Raw genomic sequence first — 20,000 nt, 5'->3', positions numbered from 1 at the left:
CCGGTTGTCCCGGTATGAGTGTCGCTTGCTTAGGCGCCGACAGCGGTTGTAAGGTGATGGTGGTCAAGGGTAGCAGTGTTGGCGGAACAACAATTGTGGTTTTTGGTGGGTATAGTAGTGGTAGTGGTATTGGTAGTAGTAGTAGTAGTAGTAGTAGTACTTTTGAGGTTATGAGCATGTTTGAAACGAATCTACAAAAACAGAAAAACCCCGCATAAGTACACCATGTGTCTACCTTGAGCGTCACATCTTTGGGATCTACGTCGTAAACGCCGACTTCCGAGGCCATGATGAGCAGGTTGTCTCGCGTCACGTAGAAACGTGACGGGCGCAAACCGTTACGATCGAGGATCGCACCAATGTAGCGCCCATCGGTGAACGAGATCAGCGCCGGACCGTCCCATGGTTCCATCACGCACGCAGACCAGTGATAGAAGTCGCGCTTCTCCTGCGACATCGTACGATCGTTCTGCCAGGCCTCCGGTACCATCGTCATCACGGCCTGCAAGCAATCGATCGTTGATAGATAGAGAGGTATTAGTATCAGGGAAATTCTGAACCTACACCATACGGTGTCTTACCTCCGGCAGCGACCGGTTGCCGACGTGGGTCAGAAACTCGAGCACGCAATCGCACGACCCGGAATCCGATAGGTTCGGCTCGACCACCGGGTACAGCTTCTTCAGCTCCTCGCCGAACTGCTCACTCTTCATGACACCCTCGCGGGCCTTCATGAGGTTCACGTTACCGCGCAGCGTATTGATTTCACCGTTATGCGCGAGTACACGCAGCGGATGGGCCCGCTCCCAGGACGGGAATGTGTTGGTGCTGAAGCGCGTGTGCACGAGCGCCAGATAGGTGAGGAAATCCGGATTCTTCAGATCCTCATAATACTCCCAGAGCTGGTCGGATGTGAACAGACCCTTGTACACGATCGTCTTCGGTGTCAGCGAGCAGATGTAGAATCGTCGTCCGGGGCGCTGCAGCTCATGAGTAGCCCGCTTGCGCAGTACATACACCTGGATGAAGAGGGATACAATATGTTCCAGAGTGAGCAGCCGGAAGTCTTATGGAAATACCACCACCCTACCTGACGCTTGAACGTTTCCTCATCGACATCCGAGGTGACGAAGACCTGTCGCGACAGTGGCTCACTCTTGCGGGCGACCGCACCGACGGCTTCCTGATTGGTCGGTACATCGCGCCAGGTAAGCACCTGCAGGCCCAAGCTTTCGGCCAGAGAATTGAAATCCTTCTCGGCTTCCTCGTGCGTTGTTTTGTCCAGATAGAAGATGCCCGTTGCGTAGCGTCCAAACTCTGGTAGTTCAATGCCACGAGAAGCCCTAGAAGAATCACGTATTGATGGGAAACACAAGAAAAGACATTCAACATTAATCATTTCGGGCGGTTTCGAGACGGACAGACACATTGTTGAGAAGTGAAAACACTTGCTATGCAATGGATCAGATAAGAAGGCAAAGCAAATCAGCAACAAATGACGCAATTTAGATTGTAATCCTAGCCTGCAACCTTTAATCAATGGACTCAAGAATCGACCGTGGCAGAGCGGGAATCGTCTAGTTCAAGGGAAGTAAACAATGTTTATGTACCGGATCCGTCTATACAAACAACACACGTGAAGACCGCGTTATATACAGTATAGCCTAACAGTAATAAAGGATTGTCTCATAGTACTGGCTTGCAAAGTATAAGACGTAGATTAGAGAATCCTGTATTTCATAAGATCTTCCAACCAAAAGCTTATCGAATCAAGTGACTCGCGATCGACGGGAAGTGCACATTATCTGTCGCCAATGCATGTGTCCATTTCGTGATCGGATCTGACCAGGCCGGATGGTATGTGATGGGTCATTCACTGTGCAGGAACTCTGGAGCACAAATTAGCAGTCAGTATTTTTCCCATGCCTTTATCAGTTGCATTCCTGCTCCCTCGATGAGGCTAATCGTTTGTTACCCCTGGTCCCGAAAAAGTCCTCCATTGACAGACCTGACTACTATCAGATAATTAGCAGTAATCGTCCCCGTCGCCCCACATACCGGTTCCGTGCGGTTCCGTGCTCCAGTTGTTTTGAGCCTATCGCACGCGCCCTGGCCGAAAGTGAATGGTACACGGATGCTCATTCAAGCGCAGCCGTAGATTCGTCTTATCAGTGACAGAGGGGTCTCTTTCCCCCGAAAGCGACCTTTCGCTCCTGATATTTTAAGTATGCCTCCCATAATAAATATAGAAAATAAATTTACACGATTGTGGCTCGTGAACTCGACTTCGGCGAATGTGGTCATAAATCGTGATAATTGTTTGTCGTCATTTTGCCATTTTTTTTATGTGTTTCTGATACTCTCAAACCCCACCACCACTGGTCGTGATTCATGAATTTCCGAAACTGACCATCGGACACCGACAGCGAACTTATGACGTCTAACCAACCAGAATCGGGGGTCCGCGCTTTGGCGTTTGCGGCGTGCGAAATCACATCTTATGGCGCAGCTGTGCACTTCAGTTCCATCGTGATTGTCACGTTATCACGTGCAGGGTGACGATAAGCAGCGTCATTATTATCACCATCTACTATAGACGAGATAGGGGAGGAGTTAAGGAGAAGGTGGTTACCAGTGACATTCAAATGACCTTCCTCCTAGGTCAGTCGGCCGGCGGTGTTATCACTTTGATGGTCACCAAAAGGTAAGCATAAGATCGCGGCGCAAACTAGTTGATCGTCTGCAGCGTTGTCGACTGAGTGGTGAAGTGAACCTCTCTGCCCGCTAGCTGTTAGACCAGGACAGAAGGACCTCCTGTTATTAGGAGTCCAATGCTAATCGAAGGCCGATGTCTGGACCACCAATTTACACCTTCTGTTCGTGCAGGTTTGTACTGGATATAGCATATTAAGACAAAACAGAAGCTCAACCGATCAGTGATCACTGTCTTCAATCCGACCTACTTATCATCACCACAAGGTTGTTGATCGTTGGGTGTGATCATTTAAAGAAAGATCTACCAGCTACTATTTCACAACGATTGCAACTCATGCCCCTCTCCATTCCAGTGATCGCAGATGCGCCATTTGAAGCACCGAACACTCTTATGTCTACTCCTTTTCCCTTGTCGAGGTAGATCGCTATGTAGATCGCCCCGGGGGCGAGTGGTGGAACTCGCGAAGTGCGCTGATTGATCTATTGCGCATTTGCAAGATGTTTTGTTGTGTGTTTGTCTTGAATATATTTAGAGGAGCCATTCCACAAGCATGCCGCATGCATGATCCAACGTTCGGTTGGTCGTTTCGGAGAGCGAAAAATGGTGAAATCATTAGCGTTGCCCTAACGAGTGCAAAACAACATCTTATGGTCGCTGGGGTGAGGGCTGAGGCGAATGGACGAGCAGAGGCGTGCCTGTCGCCTGTCGCTTGAAAAACACGATTCTGATATGTGTCCTTTCGGATAATCTACTCTCCACCGAAGGACCGCCTAGTGCCACTAATGCCGCAGAACAGGAAGGAGGAGAACAACGATTTAAAGACGAATCCCGCCAAAAACACACAATCTCGCCTACTATTTACGATTTGAAATCAACAAACAGACCGATGCGGCGGTCGGCCGCATCGTGTGCACGAGGGGAATACGCACGAGCATCGTGGCCACCAACGCCGTGTTGGTTTGCCGCGCAAATGCGATCACGAGCTGTGCGCGTGATTCTGATTGCCGCTGTGTAACGTATGGCGGTGAACCGCGGAGCGGGGTATAGTGGCGCTAACAGCTGCCGCTACCGCACCCGTGAATCCGTTCAAAACTCACGGAAGTCAAGGCCTCTTGTATCCCGTGGACTGTCTACAGCACAATCCCGTAGTTTTGATGAAAACGTCCTTCGGTTCACGAGAAAATCCTATTCACCTCTGCTGGGAGTAGTGACTACGCTCGCAGTTAATGGGCTTTTATGGTGGAGTGGCCAAGGTAGGGAGCTGCTACCCAGAGGTTGGCATTCAGATAAAAATAAAAATAACGTAGGCACACGCGCGTTATCGCACTCATGCCCAATGGTCGGATATTGTCGTCGGCGACGACTGTGGGAGACAGGAGCGGTATCCATCTATGCAGCAAATGTGTTGTTTTCAAACGCACGACGGTGGACCCCGAAAGTGAAGACAGAAGCGAATAATTTTGCAAAAAAACCTTCCCCCAAAAAAAAAAAACCGTGATGTGCGAGCACGTAAATCGGACAGCCGGTACACAGATTTGTTGTTTTGGCAAGGCAGGGGTCTAAATTTAAAATTAAATGTGCCATAGACCGCCTACCATCGAGTCGAGCGCATTAGGGCGGGCGGACGGACGGACATGATGAATGTGGTAAACGTGCGATCGAGGAGATCGTGTTCGCTGCAAAAGCGCCAAAACGTGCATTCGATGATGATGCCAGCTTTCGATTTCAATCGAGAATTAACAAAATCGATTCAAATGGCGTGCGCTCCTGGTAAGGGCATCATCCGTGTCATCAATCAAGAGACTGTCGATCGCATTGCCAAGATCGGTTCCGGATCAGAGCGCTGCAGCTCGTTAGGGTAGGGAGTAATTTGGTCGATTTGAATGGCGCAGCAGCACGCATCATTTGTAAGCAGCATCGCTTGATGCACCCATTGACTGTGAATATGCCAGTTAATCTATGAATGCCAAAATGCCAACCATCTCAACTTCGGCCACAACACTTGTCAACGTTCATTGCCAGTAACAGTCAACACATAAGTGACGCCAATGGTGGCAGCACACTCTCTGCCTGCTACTACTGCTATTGCTGCTTATCAATCAATCATGCAGTTCTCTCCTTAGCAGTAGCAGCAGCAGCAGCAGGACAGTATGCCATCCGCGAGTCTTTGTTCCAGTGTCGGAAACTGTTGCGGCTTCCGTTTGTTGATCATCTGTCAAATTTGAAATCCTTATCGTGAGAGTAGAGTAACTGTCGATCCATCGTATGACACCGTGCTGATAATAATCATTACGGCAATACCGAAATGCATACCACACCTTTAGGACTCAACAATTGGTTCCTGTAGAATAAGGCATCATTGTGATTGCTCAAACGAATAAATTGGAAAAAAATTGAAATGGATTTCACCACTTCATTACTCATTCGTAGTACTTAAAGGTTTTTTTTTGTTCGACATTGCTAATAACAAAGCGCTGGGACGTGGATATCTATTTCAGCTGCTTATACAACTGCAACAGAACACCATACATAGTTTATGATCCACATGTTTTTTCGTTCTTTTCCTATGCTATCTTCTGATCTTTCAACTATGTTACCGGACTCCTCGGCTTGTAGTTTCAACGTGTCCCTCTACAATCTCCTCCTCGATGCTCAGTGTCATATCGTAATTTAATGGTTGCAAATATTGCATCAAATGACCAAGCTGTTGGCCTTGACCTCAAAACGGCTCTATCGGTAGGGTAGAGACGATGGTGGACAAGTAAAAAGGCATCATCACAAACATGTTATCGGCCCGAGATGCAAGAGTTCCATTAGTCAATCGATGACTCGATAGTAGGTGGTCCCGAGAATGGGGTTCAAATGAATCCCATATTCTAGGAATATTTTTATCATAAGAAACCCCCTTCTCTGATTTCTGACCGGGGATGTTGATAACCCTCGCCCATAACCGGTTGCACCACATGGCGCACATGCGTCATTGACGATATCGTGTACCAACGACGGATGCGGTGGTCAATCGGTGCTACGTTACCTCGTGGAATGTTGTCAGCGAACTTGCTGGCAGGGTTACGATTAATTCAATTAACAGAGCAGTTAATGCTTTAATTAACGCTTACAAGGACAATTGTGCCGTTTTTGACCTGATAATCGTCGTGAAGCGAAGGACGTCTGACACAAGCTGGATCACCTAACGAATCATCGCCAGAGAATCCATCAATGGACGATCATTAAAAAGGAATGGACGGAGCTCGACTGTAGTTGGGATTGCATCATATTCTGACCTCGATTTTTTTACATGTGAGCAGGAATGTGAGTACATGTGAGCAGGAATGTAGAGCACTCGAGCAACAGCTGGCTCCACTAAACAAGTCACCTCGACACTCTGAGCGTTTGGCTCTCCCGCAGAGTCCCCGGGTACGGCGCAATAAGCAGTGATAAGGGATAGTAAACAAGGGGATATTTGGCCCACTTGAGTGGGCACCGGAATAAGGAAGCGATACTTACAGCTCCTTGGCATACAGCTGATGGGGAATCGAGGTGCATACGCCCGCACCATCGCCGGTATCATTATCACAGGCACAGGCGCCTCGATGGTTCATGCGAATGGAAAGCGTTTGAGCATCACGCAGGATCTAGAGCGGGGAAGAAAAAGGAGGATAAAAAGAAACATAAGTAGAAGCAAAACCAAAGAGTCCGTCCATGTCGGTCAACCGCGGGGCAGCAGCATACCTTATGGTTGGGTTTGCCTTCAATCGACACGATAAAGCCAACGCCGCACGCTTCATGCTCGTTCTGTGGATCGTACAGTCCCTGAGCAGCCGGTGTCTCCCATGGCATTTGCGATTTCTGGCACTCTTGCTGCTCCTCGACCCGTTGCTGCTGCTGCAGATCACCTTCCGGCGCAGCAACAACGTTATTGATCACTTCGTACGAACATTCATTGTTGGGTGGTGCCATCCTACTCCGGTGTGGTCGTCGATCAACGGTAATGAGAACGGTATATCTTCTCTGAACTGAGCTGCCTTCGCAAGGGTTCCACGGTTTGCGTTTTAAAACGTTACAGGACACGACACTGCTTCACTGAAGAATCCGGCTTCTTCCTATCGTAATTAACACACTTAATCAATCAATACGTAACAACACTGAGATAGAATAGATGGATGCAACGATGAACTCTGGTTTTAGGTGATGGAAGTGTTTTACAGGCCTTTCTCACACTTTAAACTGCAGTTCAATCACAAAAAGGTCTCAGCACACTATGTAGAGTTTAATTTCACGATTTTTTTTTTACTTCAGACCAATGGTCTCTGAGGAGCTGCTTAACGCCACGGCTAGTCACTTGTTACGGTGGAACGTTTCACGACACGATCGTCCAATAACACTGGCTTGCTGGTTGGAGTTTGCTAGCACGGAAGACTGATTATAGCAGGAAAGTTGTAGCGGTCACGAGAGACAACTGGAGCTTGCAACAAATGCTGGAAGAAGAGTGAACAGGATGAAAGTTGCAATTAGTAACGGGATCTGGGGTTTAACGAAATTTCTAATCGCGAAACATGACACTTTTGACAAACACGATAACCCCCGACAGGCTACTATAATCGGAACAGCTAATTTCGTCGCGACACGCAATTAAAATGTCATTCAAACACCATAATCCAAGCTCGTCTCCAATTAGAGCATCCGGGAGACGAAGTAGCGATGGCTACTGCGGCTGCTACTAGAGCTGGTAATACACTGACCATCCTCTGATTTGATTGGCACAGAGGGTAAGGTGCAGCAATGAGAGCGTTAGAAGCATTTACATTTGCCATAGTTTCTTCAAGCCCAGAATGATAACCCCACAGTGCCATGATCAGGGAAGATCCGCTGGCAATTATAATTACACTCTGCTTTCACGGGTCAACAATTACAGTGGCACGTGTCGATAAGCAATTGAAGGCCACCACTCCATCCTTCAAGACACGTTTACACAATGTCTAAGCCAGCACAGCCTTCGTCACTCTCCCCAGTATTCATGTGAAGCTGTTATCGCTCAATTTTTGTAGTTTTCCTACGCTCATCCAGCAAAGAGGAATACATTTTTTTTATATCGATTCGGCAACGGCGGGAAGATCCCGCGAGTTCTTGGCACTGTGTTTTGTAGTTTTCGCAGCACCAGCACTTCTGCGCCAGCACGTGAAACAAACATCATGGAACCAGCGAAATGGCGGGGAAATTCACTGTATCACTTTTGTAAATATTTTCTTTTTGTCGGGCGCGCTCGATGGCCGATGTTTATTTTACAAACTAGCACCATCATCGCCGCTACAGCAGCGTCACCACAAGATGAAGCGGACACACTCATCTGGACAGACTGCGCACGAGTTCGAAAAGCAAAAAACAATGTAAAGCAGCATGTGTGGCAAAGTTATTTTCATTTTGGTATAACATTGCTCTTGATGGCGAAATGTGAGATCGTGATCGCAGTTGCCTTATGTAAAATGTGCTGGAACCGAAATGCTACAAAATACGAGGCAAAGGAGAAATTGTGTTCTCTTCTTGTGTGTTTACATATGGTTAATGGAAACTCCCCAAGACTCAACGGCATAGGGTAGTTTAAAGTGCAAATTCAATATTTACTTCTCATTACGCCGTAGTGCGAACGGAAACGCCATCGGAATATGCAATTATCACCAGCACAGAGTGCAGAGGCGCATCTCTAGCGGTTTCTACAAGAGTAGGCCACGTTTTACTGCCACGCCACGAATCGGTGTGCCGGTATGGTATCGTGTGCTGGATTGTACTAGATGCGACGAGGTGCGAGGTCGATTCCTTCCACCCCCAGGCACCGTTAGGTGCAATAAAGGCATTAGGCGCTGTGCGATATCTTGATACGATATCGCATTTCTTCTTGCGATTTTCTTCCACCGCGTGCAGTGTCGTTGAAACACACAACTACATAAGTACCAAGCAACAAATTCAGTGCGGAGGGTGCATGAAGGCCACGATTAAAGAATGTTGCGTTCTGATAAGAATGCTGCCCACTGCTTACGCGTCACTTTCAAGTAAGCGAGTCGGGAAGTGTTCAATTAGGGGAAAAAAAAACCAGCATAATTCACGAACGAAATTCTATGCCTGCCCCACTGCACCACGCCGTGCGATCACATGGGTCAAAGTCCACCACGTGCGAACTGACCGGGCGACGCAACCAGAACCCCCAGAGGTGGCAGATGGACGCAAACAGCCATGCACGGTCAGGCTGGTAAAACGTGTTGTATGAGTAAAAGTCTCGTGATACTCTTGCACGCACGCACACGACCTAATAGCGAAACGCAAAACTGCGGCCTCGACACTCGCGCGCACGCCCGCCCGCATGCACGGAAAAGGGCTGGGGCCATTCTTTCACGTTTTAAACGATCGAGCACGAGGAGCACGATCGACCACTTGGCGTTTCCGAGGAGGGAGTATCCGAGATTCTATTTTCATCTCGCGTGCGCGTCACCGTTCTCCATCACTTTTCACTCAAAAAGCGAACGAAGAAAAAAAGACGAAGATCGGAGTTGCTGAACGATGCCAACTGAACCAGAACCAGCAGAAGGAATATGGCCCCAGAGACACGATCTCTGGCTAGCCCCATTTCGCACCAGGCCACTAATTGTTTCCTGTTCGCGTTCACGCTCCCTCAAAAGAGAATTGAACTCTGCCGTTGGCTTACTACTTGCCTTAGAACTTGCACAAGAGAACCGTCCTTATCGGAAAGAGGAAAGTGGTAAAACGTGCGCACACGTCGACGAGCACAAAATGTCCAAACCGTCACGAGAGAGTGTCACCGATTAACTGACGCGGCGCCAGCCAGCTAGCCATCACAATCGCGGCTGATGTCGGAACAACCCCAACAAGGGAGAGCAACGGAGAGCAAACGAATGAGAGGCCACTGGCAGTGTGGTTATCTTTCCGTGCTCGCGGTTTTAGCGGCTGCAGTCGACCGCCACGAGGAAGCGCTACGAGAGCCAACAAAGCGAGAGCGATCGGTGGGGGAAGACCGGCGCAAGATCAGTGGTTCCACGGTGGCATTGATGCACCCACCATTTCATGGAGAACTGCTCTCTTTCGTCCAATCGCTCCACTTTCAGTCCATTCTAGTGGACGGCACTTAATGATGATCGCAACCGGCTCAACTAGAAGTGCAGCAGGACGCTTGCGGGCGCCTCTTCCATTTGTTCGGAATTCGGTTGGAGTTGGAAGGAAACCGGTTTCTACTCCGGAAAGATACGGTAGCCAAGGAGGGTAGAGATGAGAGAGATGTCACGATGTGACGGTGGAGTAGCGAGGTGCTGGTGGTGGTGGTTCTCGAGAGAAATCTATTTTAAGACACGATCCGGCAAACGTGCTCACCGCCTCTAGGCTAGATTTATGCGCCAGACTGTGTCTCGTGTTGGCGCGAGACACTGTGGAGGGGGTTAGCCCTATGAAAAGCCGGCCGGCCGGCCGGCCGTTCGCCTGGTTAAGCCGGTTTCAGTTCTGCATGCATTATTGAGAGGAGAGTTTGCAAATACCCGCTAAAACGAAGAACGTTATTAAAGTTAAATATATTTGCAACGAATATCTGTTTAAATGCCATTCAAAACAGCACAAACTTATCTTCTCACAAATCACGTGTTTGATAACGGTCCGAGCGGGGATCTCGAGATTGATCGATCACAATCAAGATACATCAGGTGCATGCTTGCATGTCTCGTTCGAGGCAAGCGGGGCGGCTGAGGAGAGCATGTGTACTGAGGAATTGTTTATCGAGTTGATTATTGTCAACCTGCAATGTTACGTAACGCTAATGTAACTCTCCGACACGTTGCACGCCAATGGTGGTGGTTCCAGGGAACGCAAAAAAATACAAATGCGCATCGGACATTCCGCTACAATGACGAACCTTGGGTGTGTTGAGCTGGAACAGTTTGCGTAAGATTTCGAGTTCTCAAATACTGCACCATATAAAGTGAACTGTTTTCTTTACTAAGGAAAAGAGTAGCAAACAGGTCCTCTCCCCATGAATACTTGATCTCTAACTGTACTTTAACTCAATTTTCGAGTTGGGTTTTTGGACTTGATGAATACTAGATCTTCATGGAATACTAACTTAGCCAGTTACTAGCGCTAGCGCGATCTGCACAGCAGCTCCGTCACAATTAAGCGCAAATTTGGGGTTTCTATTTAACGATCCATTCACATCATTCATTTAAGCTACTACCACCGTTGCCACCACCATTTAATCGGTGATTCGGGTTCATTAAAATGCACGATTTGTCCCACACGGGACGCCGGGAACTATGCTGCTCAATTTATGACCAACCATCGACTCAGAGAAACGGCAGCACGGCGCGTTTTGTGACTCGTACGACGGATTGTAATTGATATGACATTGGCTCTACGTCTGCGTTTGACCGTCGCCTGCTACGAAGGTCGTGCGGATTGCATGTTCGGAAGCAGCAAGTTTGCAAAAGCCGAGACGCGAGCCCCATTAAACCCCCGAACACTACTGCCACTGCTAGGTTGGCGTCGCCTTAAAGCTGGCGACCGCCACCGCCGGTCGACCTGAGTTGAGGTCGTTAAATGTGTGACACCATTTTTGTTTTATGATAACCATTTTATGAGCCTGATAGCCGCAGGGTTCACAGGCACAGCCACAGAGTTTATGCCATGATTTAGATTAGCTTTTAGGAACTGTTTAAACGTGTTTTTGAATACGCATCAACGGAATACCAGGATGCCCTTTTTTGTTCTATCAGATATGCCCTTTTTTGTTCTATCAGATGAGATTCGGTTACTGTTCGAATAGAATGTTCTAGTACTTGCTCATACAAAAAATCATTCGGATTCGTCAAAACCTTGCCGATACCAGTTTTTAGTTTGCAAAAATTTAACGTTTGCAAACATAAGACACTCTTCTCTCGCTGAAGAAAGCGTCAACGCTCACATAGTTCTTGAATAATTTATGCCGGTCTATTGCAGACGAAACAAGCTTGGGTTGCGTTGGGTTGGTTAGCAGGCACCAGACAGCCACCGTAACGTCACGTCGTCTTCATCGTCGTCGTCGTCGTCGTCACCGGCGTGCGTCGCGCAAGTTGATTGACCTTTGCGTCTTGCACCTCAGCCAAGAGGAGTGCCAATGTGGTTCGGCTGGTGCGATGGTGGGCCTGGGGTGGTTGATATACACCTTTTGGTCGAATGCCAACCGCGTCGCCGTTGCCATTCTCTTGGATACACGCGACTCGTTCGCAGCAGCTTCGTCTTTTGCTAAGCGATGATGTTCAAAGAAGAAGCAACCCGGCAACAACATCGGGGTGCCACGGTGGCTGATACCTGCCCTGGTTCGCCAATAAGCAACAGGTCACACGGCGCGGGGCGCCACTGTTGGATGAAGCGTTGGAAGCTTCACTATAACTAGTATGTAATTACAAAAAGGGACATCAATAAATCCTAGAAGAGATAACCCACGATCTCTTCGAGTCTCCAAGACCGCAAGAAGCAAAAGAAGGAACCATGGGAGAAGAGATTCGTCTGGTAACTGCCGATCCCGGCACGATCATCACGATCGTTCGGTAGGCGTCGTTAACATTCACGTTTCTGCAACGTGCACGGGGAGCCCAAGCTTCTCGACTTCTCAAGGTTAAAGGCTTGCAAACCGCTGCCCCACATACTCCTCATACATGTCGCATCTGCTCAACAAACACCGCAATAAGAGAAAAGCCGTGATTGTAGGATGTGATGAGTGTGGCTCTCTTATTGGCTAGGGCTCATTAAAAAACTCCTGGCGTTTATGGTGAGGTAAAAAAGAAAAAGAGTACAGATCTGCGAAGCACGTACGTGATTTAGTTACGAAAAATAGGGAGAAGGTTTATACGACATTGTAGATATGTATTGCGGTCTATTTAGTCATTCATTGAATTTAGCGTAATTTGTTTTTTGATTTTACATCCCTACAAGCGGAACTAATAGGCCACATAGGTGACTATCTAATAGCAGCAAAAGGAAAATCATGAGATGTGATTGTGATGGAGTTATTATAATGAAAAAGCAATTAATTTTCGCTCGTCATAACTACGAGATAACGAAGCAAAACATTAATGAGAGACGAAAGACAAACCACTCGCTCGAGGATAAAATTTCCCGTAATCTCATCATGGAATAATCTAGCTCTCTGGTAGATGCCTCAAGCAGGATAGGGCGCAGGCTGCTAGCTCATCATTTATGCTCGGTAAGCCTACAAGAAGTGGCTCGTGCTCTTTCACAGATTTATTGCTTTATCCGTTCGCTATTCACATTTGTAGAATGGAGGGGAAATCTATGGGTAACTAACTTCATAAGCAATAAGTACCATTAGAACATGTGACCAGAGCTGCATGTTTTGTAGAAAAGAAAATGATATTGCCATACTACAATCTGCGATCTATAAAACCTCACATCGACTTTCCATAATCGGCAAAAGGATCGTAGAAGGCACGTTTGCAAACGTCATCACATCATTATTGCATTGCGAAAACGAGTGGATCCTGCTGGGGGTGGTGATGGTGGAGGAAGGTGGCATAAATTTCCATTTGCCCTTCAACATTGTCCTAGCAGCGTCACGTCCGGCGGGGGTTCTGGAAAAATCGATCGATTCGCGAACAATACCGAGGAACCGGGGAGAATCGTGACCGGCGCGTTACGCTGGTGGCAAAAGAAATGACGTAGGTCTCGTGACTCTCGGGGTTGCAAAAAGGAAAACTTACAACAAAAAAAACCTGCTCAATTCCGCCTGGGGCGGCACACGACAGACAAACGTGCGAGACGGTTGATGGCTCTGGAATTGGAACTTTCCCTTCTTCTTGGCCATCCCTCGTCGTTGTCGTCGTCTGCTCTTTTACTTTCTTCACGGTTGCATCGATTGCGAAATTTTGTGCAAACGAAGAACATATCGGCCGGTTTCTGCCTCGAGATCCTAAGAAGGCGTGTTGGCTGCTTACGTAATATGCAATCGAGTGCGTTTCCGCCAAAAAAGGAGCCGTAGAACACTATGGCCGGAAAGGACGAATGCGATTTCATTCACGAAATACTTTCACATGGCCGTCGCTCCATCGCGGTTCAAGGACGAAATTGCAGGAGAGCGCGCGATACGAGAGGTTAGGTATCTGGTGTGTACAAAGGAATAGCACCACATATCCTCGATCTGGTACGGTACGGTCTCGATTTTCAACCATTCCATTCGATGAAAGATATGAAAACAATTGCCGCACTCTGGCCCCGCCTGTGCCACATCACATGTGGCCCCGCTTTTCCGCCACAGAGAAACACGCGAACCAGCTTGGAGTATTTTCTAAAAATAAGCAAATTCGATGTGCGTGCAGCGGCACTAATTTGTGGCAGGAAAATGAATTTGTGCCGCCGTCGCCGCCACTCGCAAACTTCACCCACTCATTTTGTGCACATTTTGCTTTGCACACCAACGGATTTACACGTTTCACAATTTGCGGGAGCCCTCGCAAATCACTACACGTTATGATACAGGGATATCTAATAAGGATAACTAACCAGGATCTTCCCGATGTTCTGGCTTCTGCGTTCGTAGCGAACAAACCTACGGCAACACGACGGCAAGGACGACGGGTCGCGGTTCGTCCTTTTTCTTTTCAAGAATCCTTTGGCGGATCGCAGCGCACAAACTGGAACATACGGTTTTCACCAGAACAATAACTATCTCCGAGATAGAACACTTGCGCGGAAGAATTCACGTGGTTTTCAAGATCGACGTCGATATCACCTTGCTCGGGAAATTTAACAAATTAGCCGTGGCCACACGGGGCGAAAATTTGCGCGCAAATTTGCACATTAATGCCAAAATGTTTTCGCTTCGTGTGGCAGGGGTAAAAACCCGAAAATTTATGCCGAAATGTCAAACGTATTGTTTTCATCTGTGTTTTGGCCGCTGAAGTTGATTTCCGAATAAATTTTGCAGTTTTTAACGATATTGTTGCTGTTGCTGTTATATTTATATTAAAAATGCAAAAACAATACGAAAAGAACCTACATTTTCGTAAATAAAGCGTTCGATAGCGTCAAGGGTTCAGCGAAAAAGTCCGCGGACGTATAAAAGTTTGACAGCGTGTAAGGGTTAAGCGAAACCGTTTTGACATTAATTTTTTCGTTTGCGCTAGAGTTTTCGCCCCGTGTGGCCACGGCTATTCGGCGGCGGATTTTCTGTTTGCAACTCAGGCTGAGAAACCAAGGTGGATCTAGGTGCGGTTCGCCAAGATTTAATCGTGTTTATAAGCCATGGTTCACTTAGGATCGCATTCGGCCTCGATTTGTTTTCGGTCTTCTTCCTCCTCTTCGTTCATGCCGAGTTTAGAAAACACTGTGAAAAATCGGAAAATTCTTAACAGTTTTGGACTTTTTCGTCCGCGATAAGAACAGATTAAACTCAACTGCAACTCCCGCCGTCGATCTCCTTGGTACAGTAGGTTTTTACAGCCGTACAAACCGTTCAAACCGTGGAAAACTGTAGCTCCAGATCCCCAAAAAGACCGGGCTGAACCCCCGGAAAAAAGGCTCAAAATCCAGAAAAGCGAAAAAGTGTGATTTTGTATCGGAAATGTACAACCGCGAATTACTGCTGTTGCTGTTAACTGCACAAGCTCGATTGCAAAGATTAAAACACGCCATTGAAGACCAAAGGCGAGTCAGGCGGCGTCGACTACGGCGCAAATGGATGAAACCCATTTTCATAAACCGGGCGGAACATTTAAAGGATGATATTATGGCAGAGGTGGAGAAAACGAAAGTTTTGCTAAGAATGTCGGAGGAGGATTTTCAGTGGCTGCTCACATCCATAACACCAAAAATACAAAAGGAGGACACAACTATGAGGCAAGCAATCAGTCCCTTACTCCGAATTAGCATCGCGCTACGATTCTTGGCAACAGGTGATATGTATTCTAGCTTGCAATATACCTTTCTGGTAAGTATGTAAAAAATGTATGATGGGACAATTGTGCTATTAATTAAAAAATTGTTCTAGGTTTCCACGCATACCATTGCCCGTGTAGTACCCGAAGTATGTGATGCCATAGTAGAGACACTGAAAGATTTTGTGAAGGTAACAATCCGTTTACTACAAGTATCTAAAAGTATTTTCTTGTCATCTTAAAGCGAACCTATTCCTTTGGATCGATCAAAAGACAGTTATTCATTACGGTTGGTTGCCTTCCAGCATATGTTCAATTATACTCTTTATCGATTCAAATTTCTCGTCGTCACATTGCTCTAACTTATCGGTAACCTCACGGATGATATCGCGACGAGGAGATTTCTTAGTAGCGAGGGCACAAATACTAAAAATTTTCGAGCATAACTCAGCATTGCCAATTCGGCTCCCGTCATTTTCTGCCAACGTATCGGCCACGAATTGTCCGATGCCCTCATATTTGTTTCTCTTCGAAACAACAGCCACCACTTGATCAAGTGATCTTTCCAATGATGTCAAGCTATCGGCTACATGCGCCTCTTGATAGGTAATCTTACGCTTGCAAGAAGACCCAGGCTGTCGTTTTGAAGAGGTTGAAGGTGGAGGCGAACGTGCAGATGGCGGTGGACGTGCAGGTGGTGGCGGACGTGCAGGTGGTGATGGAGATGGAGTTGTACGTTCCGTAGAAGATTCTTCTGTTGGTTGCATTTCACTTGTTTCATTGAACGCCCCCTCTAGTTTTGGGATCCGGTTTCCCTGCAATGAATAATATTGAAATAATGTATTTGTAAGGAGTTGAATGTCTTTTTTATTTTTTGCAGATGCCATCCACTACTCCCGAATGGTTACAAATTGCAGATGAATTCGAACAAGAGTGGAACTTTCCCCACGCAATTGGAGCGATAGATGGGAAGCAGGTTGTCTTGAGGCCGCAAAGAAAGAAGCCCACCTACAGCATCGTGCTTTTGGCCATTGTAGACGCAAACTACAATTTCATATACGCCAATATTGAATGCCAGGAAACAGATGGGGATCTCCTGGCAAGCACGGCACTGGAAAGAAGAAGAGCGCACTGGGAGCTAAGCATTCCCCTTCCTCGAATTTTGCGTGTCCCATATTCTGTCGAGGTGCCTTATATGTTCCTTGGTGATGAGTCAGTTGCTTTAAGTGAGTTGTGTTTGATACCTTATTCCAAAGTTCCGCTAAGACAAAGGCACGAACGCACCTTCAACTATCGTCATTCACGTGCCAGGCGAGTTGTGGAAAATGCGTTCGGAGTTTTGAGTGTAGTATTTCGCTGTTTACGAACAGCATTAGAACTGCAACCAGCTATAGCGAAAAAGGTTGTTTTATGTTGCGTTCATTTACATAACTTTTTACGGAAAAGTAATTCGGCAGAGTTTTACACACCTAGTGGCACATTCGATCGAGAAGAGAATGAGGACCAATTTATACCCGGCATGTGGCGCAATGATTTGCCAGCGGAATCGATGCTCAATCTAGAAGGATTTGCCAGGAACAGTCCAAGAAAGATGGACACTATAAGGGATCTATTAGCACGCGAACTATTCTTTAATTCTCCGTTAGAATAAAAAAAATTCATTTCATTTAATACCAATTACCGTACAAAACCATGGGACAAAAGACTTTACGAAAAGAACAAACGGGAAGACAAGCTTTGCTCAACTGTTCAGTGTTTGCTTATTGAAAATAGAAAAACTTGGGGCAATTGATTATGATTGATCTATAAAGTGAACAGTAGCGACTGCTAGAACATATTCGTTTTGGAAGAACTTATTTAATCTTTTACTTACCGTGCCTTCGCCTTTCATTTTCACTTGATTAAGGAAGCTCATAGGCTCGTACCCGAACCACACCGGCTTCACATCTGCCGCAGGTAGAAAATGGAAATATAATAAAATTAGAAATAATAATAAGTTTTCCTCTTTCCCCATAATAGCTTTACAAATTCATTTTACCCAATTTTTTCTCCGATTTCCGATTTGAATAGTACTGTATCGTCAAATTGCGCCATTTCTTTTTCAGAACCTCCACGGGCTCTCCGAATTCATCCGAAATGCATTTCCAGGCGTCGTTTTTTTTAAGAATATTTTTGTAAGCCTTGTCCCGCTCCATCCACAAGCACGGATTTTCCTGGACGGCATAGATAAGTTTCAGGCTCATCTCTTGTCCCATTGGACGCTGTGGACAATATTGGTAGTTATACATTTTCTATGTTGCTAAGACTATCTTTCATTATGCTTACACCGTGAATAGATTGCGCCCTGTGAATTCTCATTATCGACTCCGTTGCACTTACGCGAAACTTTTGACGGCACGAAATCTTTCCACAGATCAGTGAAACTAATCTCTTCTGCTAACAATCGATAACAGCTCGTCGTTGCACCTGAAACAAGTTCAATAAGTTAGCGACAAACTGCCTATTAAAGCCTAATTATCTTTTTACCTTATCGCACAAATTACAGAAAATTGCTTGGAGATACCACAAAGCAAGTTTCGTTAGCAGTAAACAAGTTTATAGCGTGCCATACCCCCGGTCTTGAGCCCCAGCTCAAACAAAACGGCGCTCGGATCTCTCGCTCCAGCAATCAAAGCGTGGTTCTCTACAATAGATGTATGATAAATTTTTAATAATTTTACAATTGTTTCACAACCCCCTCTCCCTTAAAATATTGGGTTTTTACCAAATGTAACAGTACGTTTAAACTAATTACCCTCACTGTATATTTTTCGCTTCGGATGGCATCACTGCTCAACGTGACGGCTTCAAGGTGAAAAAAATCGTGAAAATTTTGCAAAAAACTCTCGGAAAATCTCTGGGACAAATCCGTGAATCGTCCCAGAAAAATGTCCGACGAAGTGGCAAAGGCTCAGGCCGCTGATCCCGCGGCCGAGGATACGATTTTTGGCAAGATTCTCCGCAAAGAGATCCCTTGCACGTTTATCCACGAAGACGACAAGGTAAGAGCACTCGAACACAGTTCCGGTGCCGGTAAACTTTACCCGGTTTCACGTTTTCTTCTCCCCCCACCCACCACCCTGATAGTGCGTTGCGTTCAATGATATCAGCCCACAAGCACCGGTGCACTTTCTCGTGATTCCCCGGAAGCCGATCGCGCAGCTATCGAAGGCTTCGGAAGAAGATGGAGCCCTTCTTGGCCACTTGATGCTGGTCGGCAAGAAGCTCGCGGCAGAGCAGGGGCTTGGCGATGGATTCCGTGTTGTCATCAACGATGGAGCAAACGGTGCCCAGTCGGTGTACCATCTGCATTTGCACTTCCTCGGCGGAAGACAGATGAAATGGCCACCTGGCTAAGGCCTTCGATTTTCGTGCCGCAGCCCGCCTTATCGGATCCGAAATAAAATGGAACGCATACCATTGATATCTGTGTGGAATGGTGTTTACTTAGCGGAGAAGGAAACGGATTAAGATAAACTTTCCGTCACTGAGTTGGAGGTGAGATAGCTGAAGGTACCCAAGGAAGGCGCTAAAGACGATCCGGACACCGGGAGATTTCCGAACGGTCCTGTAGCCATCGAAGAACCGCCGTAGTTGGTCGCATACTTTCGCCCCGTTTCGCGATTGTAGTACTTCCGTTCGATGACCTTGTCAAAAAACCGGGCTAGTTTCACCGAATCTGTCGTTCCGGACGCAAGAGATCGGGCTTCGTGGCAATTGAGGCATATTTCGTCCGCACCGCACTGTTCCGCTATGCTACCGACCGAGGTCCGGTTCAGGATTTTCTGCTTGTGTGCGTCGTCCAGCATGTCCAGCTTGGTGCCGATGACCAGTATCGGAATCTGACAATTTCGAAACTGATAAATTTCATTACGAGCTTACTGTCGCGAGCGCGCGCTGTTGGCTTCCTACCTGCGTCGATCCAAGGAACTGTTCCGGATCGATGTCCAGCAGCTCATTTCCCTTTAGCACGTCCTTGCCGTCTTTGTTCAGGATCTCGACGAGCCATCGTTGCAGGTTTTCGTGGCTCTTCCGGTTCGTCAGGTCGTGCACGAGGATAATACCGTGTGTGGGATTGAAGAACACGCCGCGTGTGTTTTTGTGGCTAATCGAGCCGCCCACATCCCACAGCTCAATGAAGAACGTGTTCTGCGAGGTCGTGCCTTCCTTGTACTCGTGAAGCTTCACCTCGACCGAGGCTCCGACCGTCCATCCGGGCGATGTAAGCGGTTCATGGTTGGCGATGAGATGAGTCAGGCATGTTTTGCCGACGCCTGCCACAGAGAAATTTGCATTCAGAAATTTGCGATTCTTCGATGGAAAAG

The 20,000-nt window shown here is 47.1% G+C and overlaps 5 protein-coding genes across 9 annotated transcripts in view; 2 read left to right on the top strand and 3 right to left on the bottom strand.

Annotated features, from left to right (window-relative positions):
• The window catches only part of LOC125954403 (uncharacterized), a 23,003-nt gene extending 8,517 nt beyond the window's left edge, over nt 1-14,486 (bottom strand). The window contains exons 1-6 of one of the 2 annotated variants that reach the window (XM_049684667.1): nt 14,264-14,486; nt 6,449-7,194; nt 6,224-6,351; nt 1,091-1,343; nt 582-1,019; nt 236-502 (exon numbers count right to left, since the gene is read on the bottom strand). In XM_049684667.1, coding sequence (XP_049540624.1) covers nt 236-502; nt 582-1,019; nt 1,091-1,343; nt 6,224-6,351; nt 6,449-6,676 — 1,314 coding nt within the window. In that variant the 5' untranslated portion in view covers nt 6,677-7,194; nt 14,264-14,486. Of the gene's footprint in view, nt 1-235; nt 503-581; nt 1,020-1,090; nt 1,344-6,223; nt 6,352-6,448; nt 7,195-7,368; nt 8,312-14,263 lie in introns of those variants that run through there. The other variant, XM_049684668.1, reaches the window with a different exon arrangement.
• Nucleotides 14,487-15,084: 598 nt separating this feature from the next.
• On the top strand, nt 15,085-17,583 carry LOC125954470 (uncharacterized). Its single transcript, XM_049684841.1, has 3 exons — nt 15,085-15,689; nt 15,750-15,827; nt 16,517-17,583. The coding sequence occupies exons 1-3, from the start codon at nt 15,324-15,326 to the stop codon at nt 17,285-17,287; spliced, it is 1,215 nt and encodes a 404-aa protein (XP_049540798.1). The 5' UTR covers nt 15,085-15,323; the 3' UTR covers nt 17,288-17,583.
• LOC125954498 (uncharacterized) lies at nt 15,852-18,087 on the bottom strand. Its single transcript, XM_049684880.1, has 4 exons — nt 17,962-18,087; nt 17,675-17,897; nt 17,510-17,583; nt 15,852-16,451 (listed from the first exon to the last, which is right to left on the bottom strand). Exons 1-4 carry the CDS (start codon nt 17,992-17,994, stop codon nt 15,921-15,923), a joined length of 861 nt encoding a protein of 286 aa, XP_049540837.1. The 5' UTR covers nt 17,995-18,087; the 3' UTR covers nt 15,852-15,920.
• A 376-nt stretch (nt 18,088-18,463) lies between these two features.
• On the top strand, nt 18,464-19,099 carry LOC125954527 (adenosine 5'-monophosphoramidase HINT1). Its single transcript, XM_049684918.1, has 2 exons — nt 18,464-18,677; nt 18,763-19,099. Exons 1-2 carry the CDS (start codon nt 18,564-18,566, stop codon nt 19,030-19,032), a joined length of 384 nt encoding a protein of 127 aa, XP_049540875.1. The 5' UTR covers nt 18,464-18,563; the 3' UTR covers nt 19,033-19,099.
• The window catches only part of LOC125954496 (rab-like protein 3), a 1,259-nt gene continuing 335 nt past the window's right edge, over nt 19,077-20,000 (bottom strand). Inside the window, exons 2-3 of one of the 4 annotated variants that reach the window (XM_049684876.1) lie at nt 19,588-19,949; nt 19,077-19,532 (exon numbers count right to left, since the gene is read on the bottom strand). In XM_049684876.1, the coding sequence (XP_049540833.1) occupies nt 19,143-19,532; nt 19,588-19,949 (752 nt within the window). In that variant the 3' untranslated portion in view covers nt 19,077-19,142. Of the gene's footprint in view, nt 19,533-19,587 lie in introns of all 4 variants that reach the window. The other 3 variants (XM_049684877.1, XM_049684874.1, XM_049684875.1) reach the window with 3 other exon arrangements.

The sequence above is a fragment of the Anopheles darlingi genome, chromosome 3 (assembly GCF_943734745.1).
Source record: "Anopheles darlingi chromosome 3, idAnoDarlMG_H_01, whole genome shotgun sequence".
Taxonomy (NCBI): Eukaryota; Metazoa; Arthropoda; class Insecta; order Diptera; family Culicidae; genus Anopheles; species Anopheles darlingi.
This window is presented reverse-complemented; position numbering and strand designations above follow the sequence as displayed.

What these genes read in the sequence shown, in the direction of transcription:
- LOC125954470 (XM_049684841.1), top strand. Translation starts at nt 15,324, where the DNA reads ATGTACAACCGCGAATTACTGCTGTTGCTGTTAACTGCACAAGCTCGA. An exon ending in GCTTGCAATATACCTTTCTG is followed by an intron (nt 15,690 to 15,749) that starts GTAAGTATGTAA and finishes AAATTGTTCTAG; the next exon opens with GTTTCCACGCATACCATTGC. An exon ending in CACTGAAAGATTTTGTGAAG is followed by an intron (nt 15,828 to 16,516) that starts GTAACAATCCGT and finishes TATTTTTTGCAG; the next exon opens with ATGCCATCCACTACTCCCGA.
- LOC125954498 (XM_049684880.1), bottom strand. Translation starts at nt 17,994, where the DNA reads ATGAGAATTCACAGGGCGCAATCTATTCACGGT. An exon ending in GGGCGCAATCTATTCACGGT is followed by an intron (nt 17,898 to 17,961) that starts GTAAGCATAATG and finishes TATTGTCCACAG; the next exon opens with CGTCCAATGGGACAAGAGAT. An exon ending in GAAATCGGAGAAAAAATTGG is followed by an intron (nt 17,584 to 17,674) that starts GTAAAATGAATT and finishes TACCTGCGGCAG; the next exon opens with ATGTGAAGCCGGTGTGGTTC.
- LOC125954527 (XM_049684918.1), top strand. Translation starts at nt 18,564, where the DNA reads ATGTCCGACGAAGTGGCAAAGGCTCAGGCCGCTGATCCCGCGGCCGAG. An exon ending in TTATCCACGAAGACGACAAG is followed by an intron (nt 18,678 to 18,762) that starts GTAAGAGCACTC and finishes CCACCCTGATAG; the next exon opens with TGCGTTGCGTTCAATGATAT.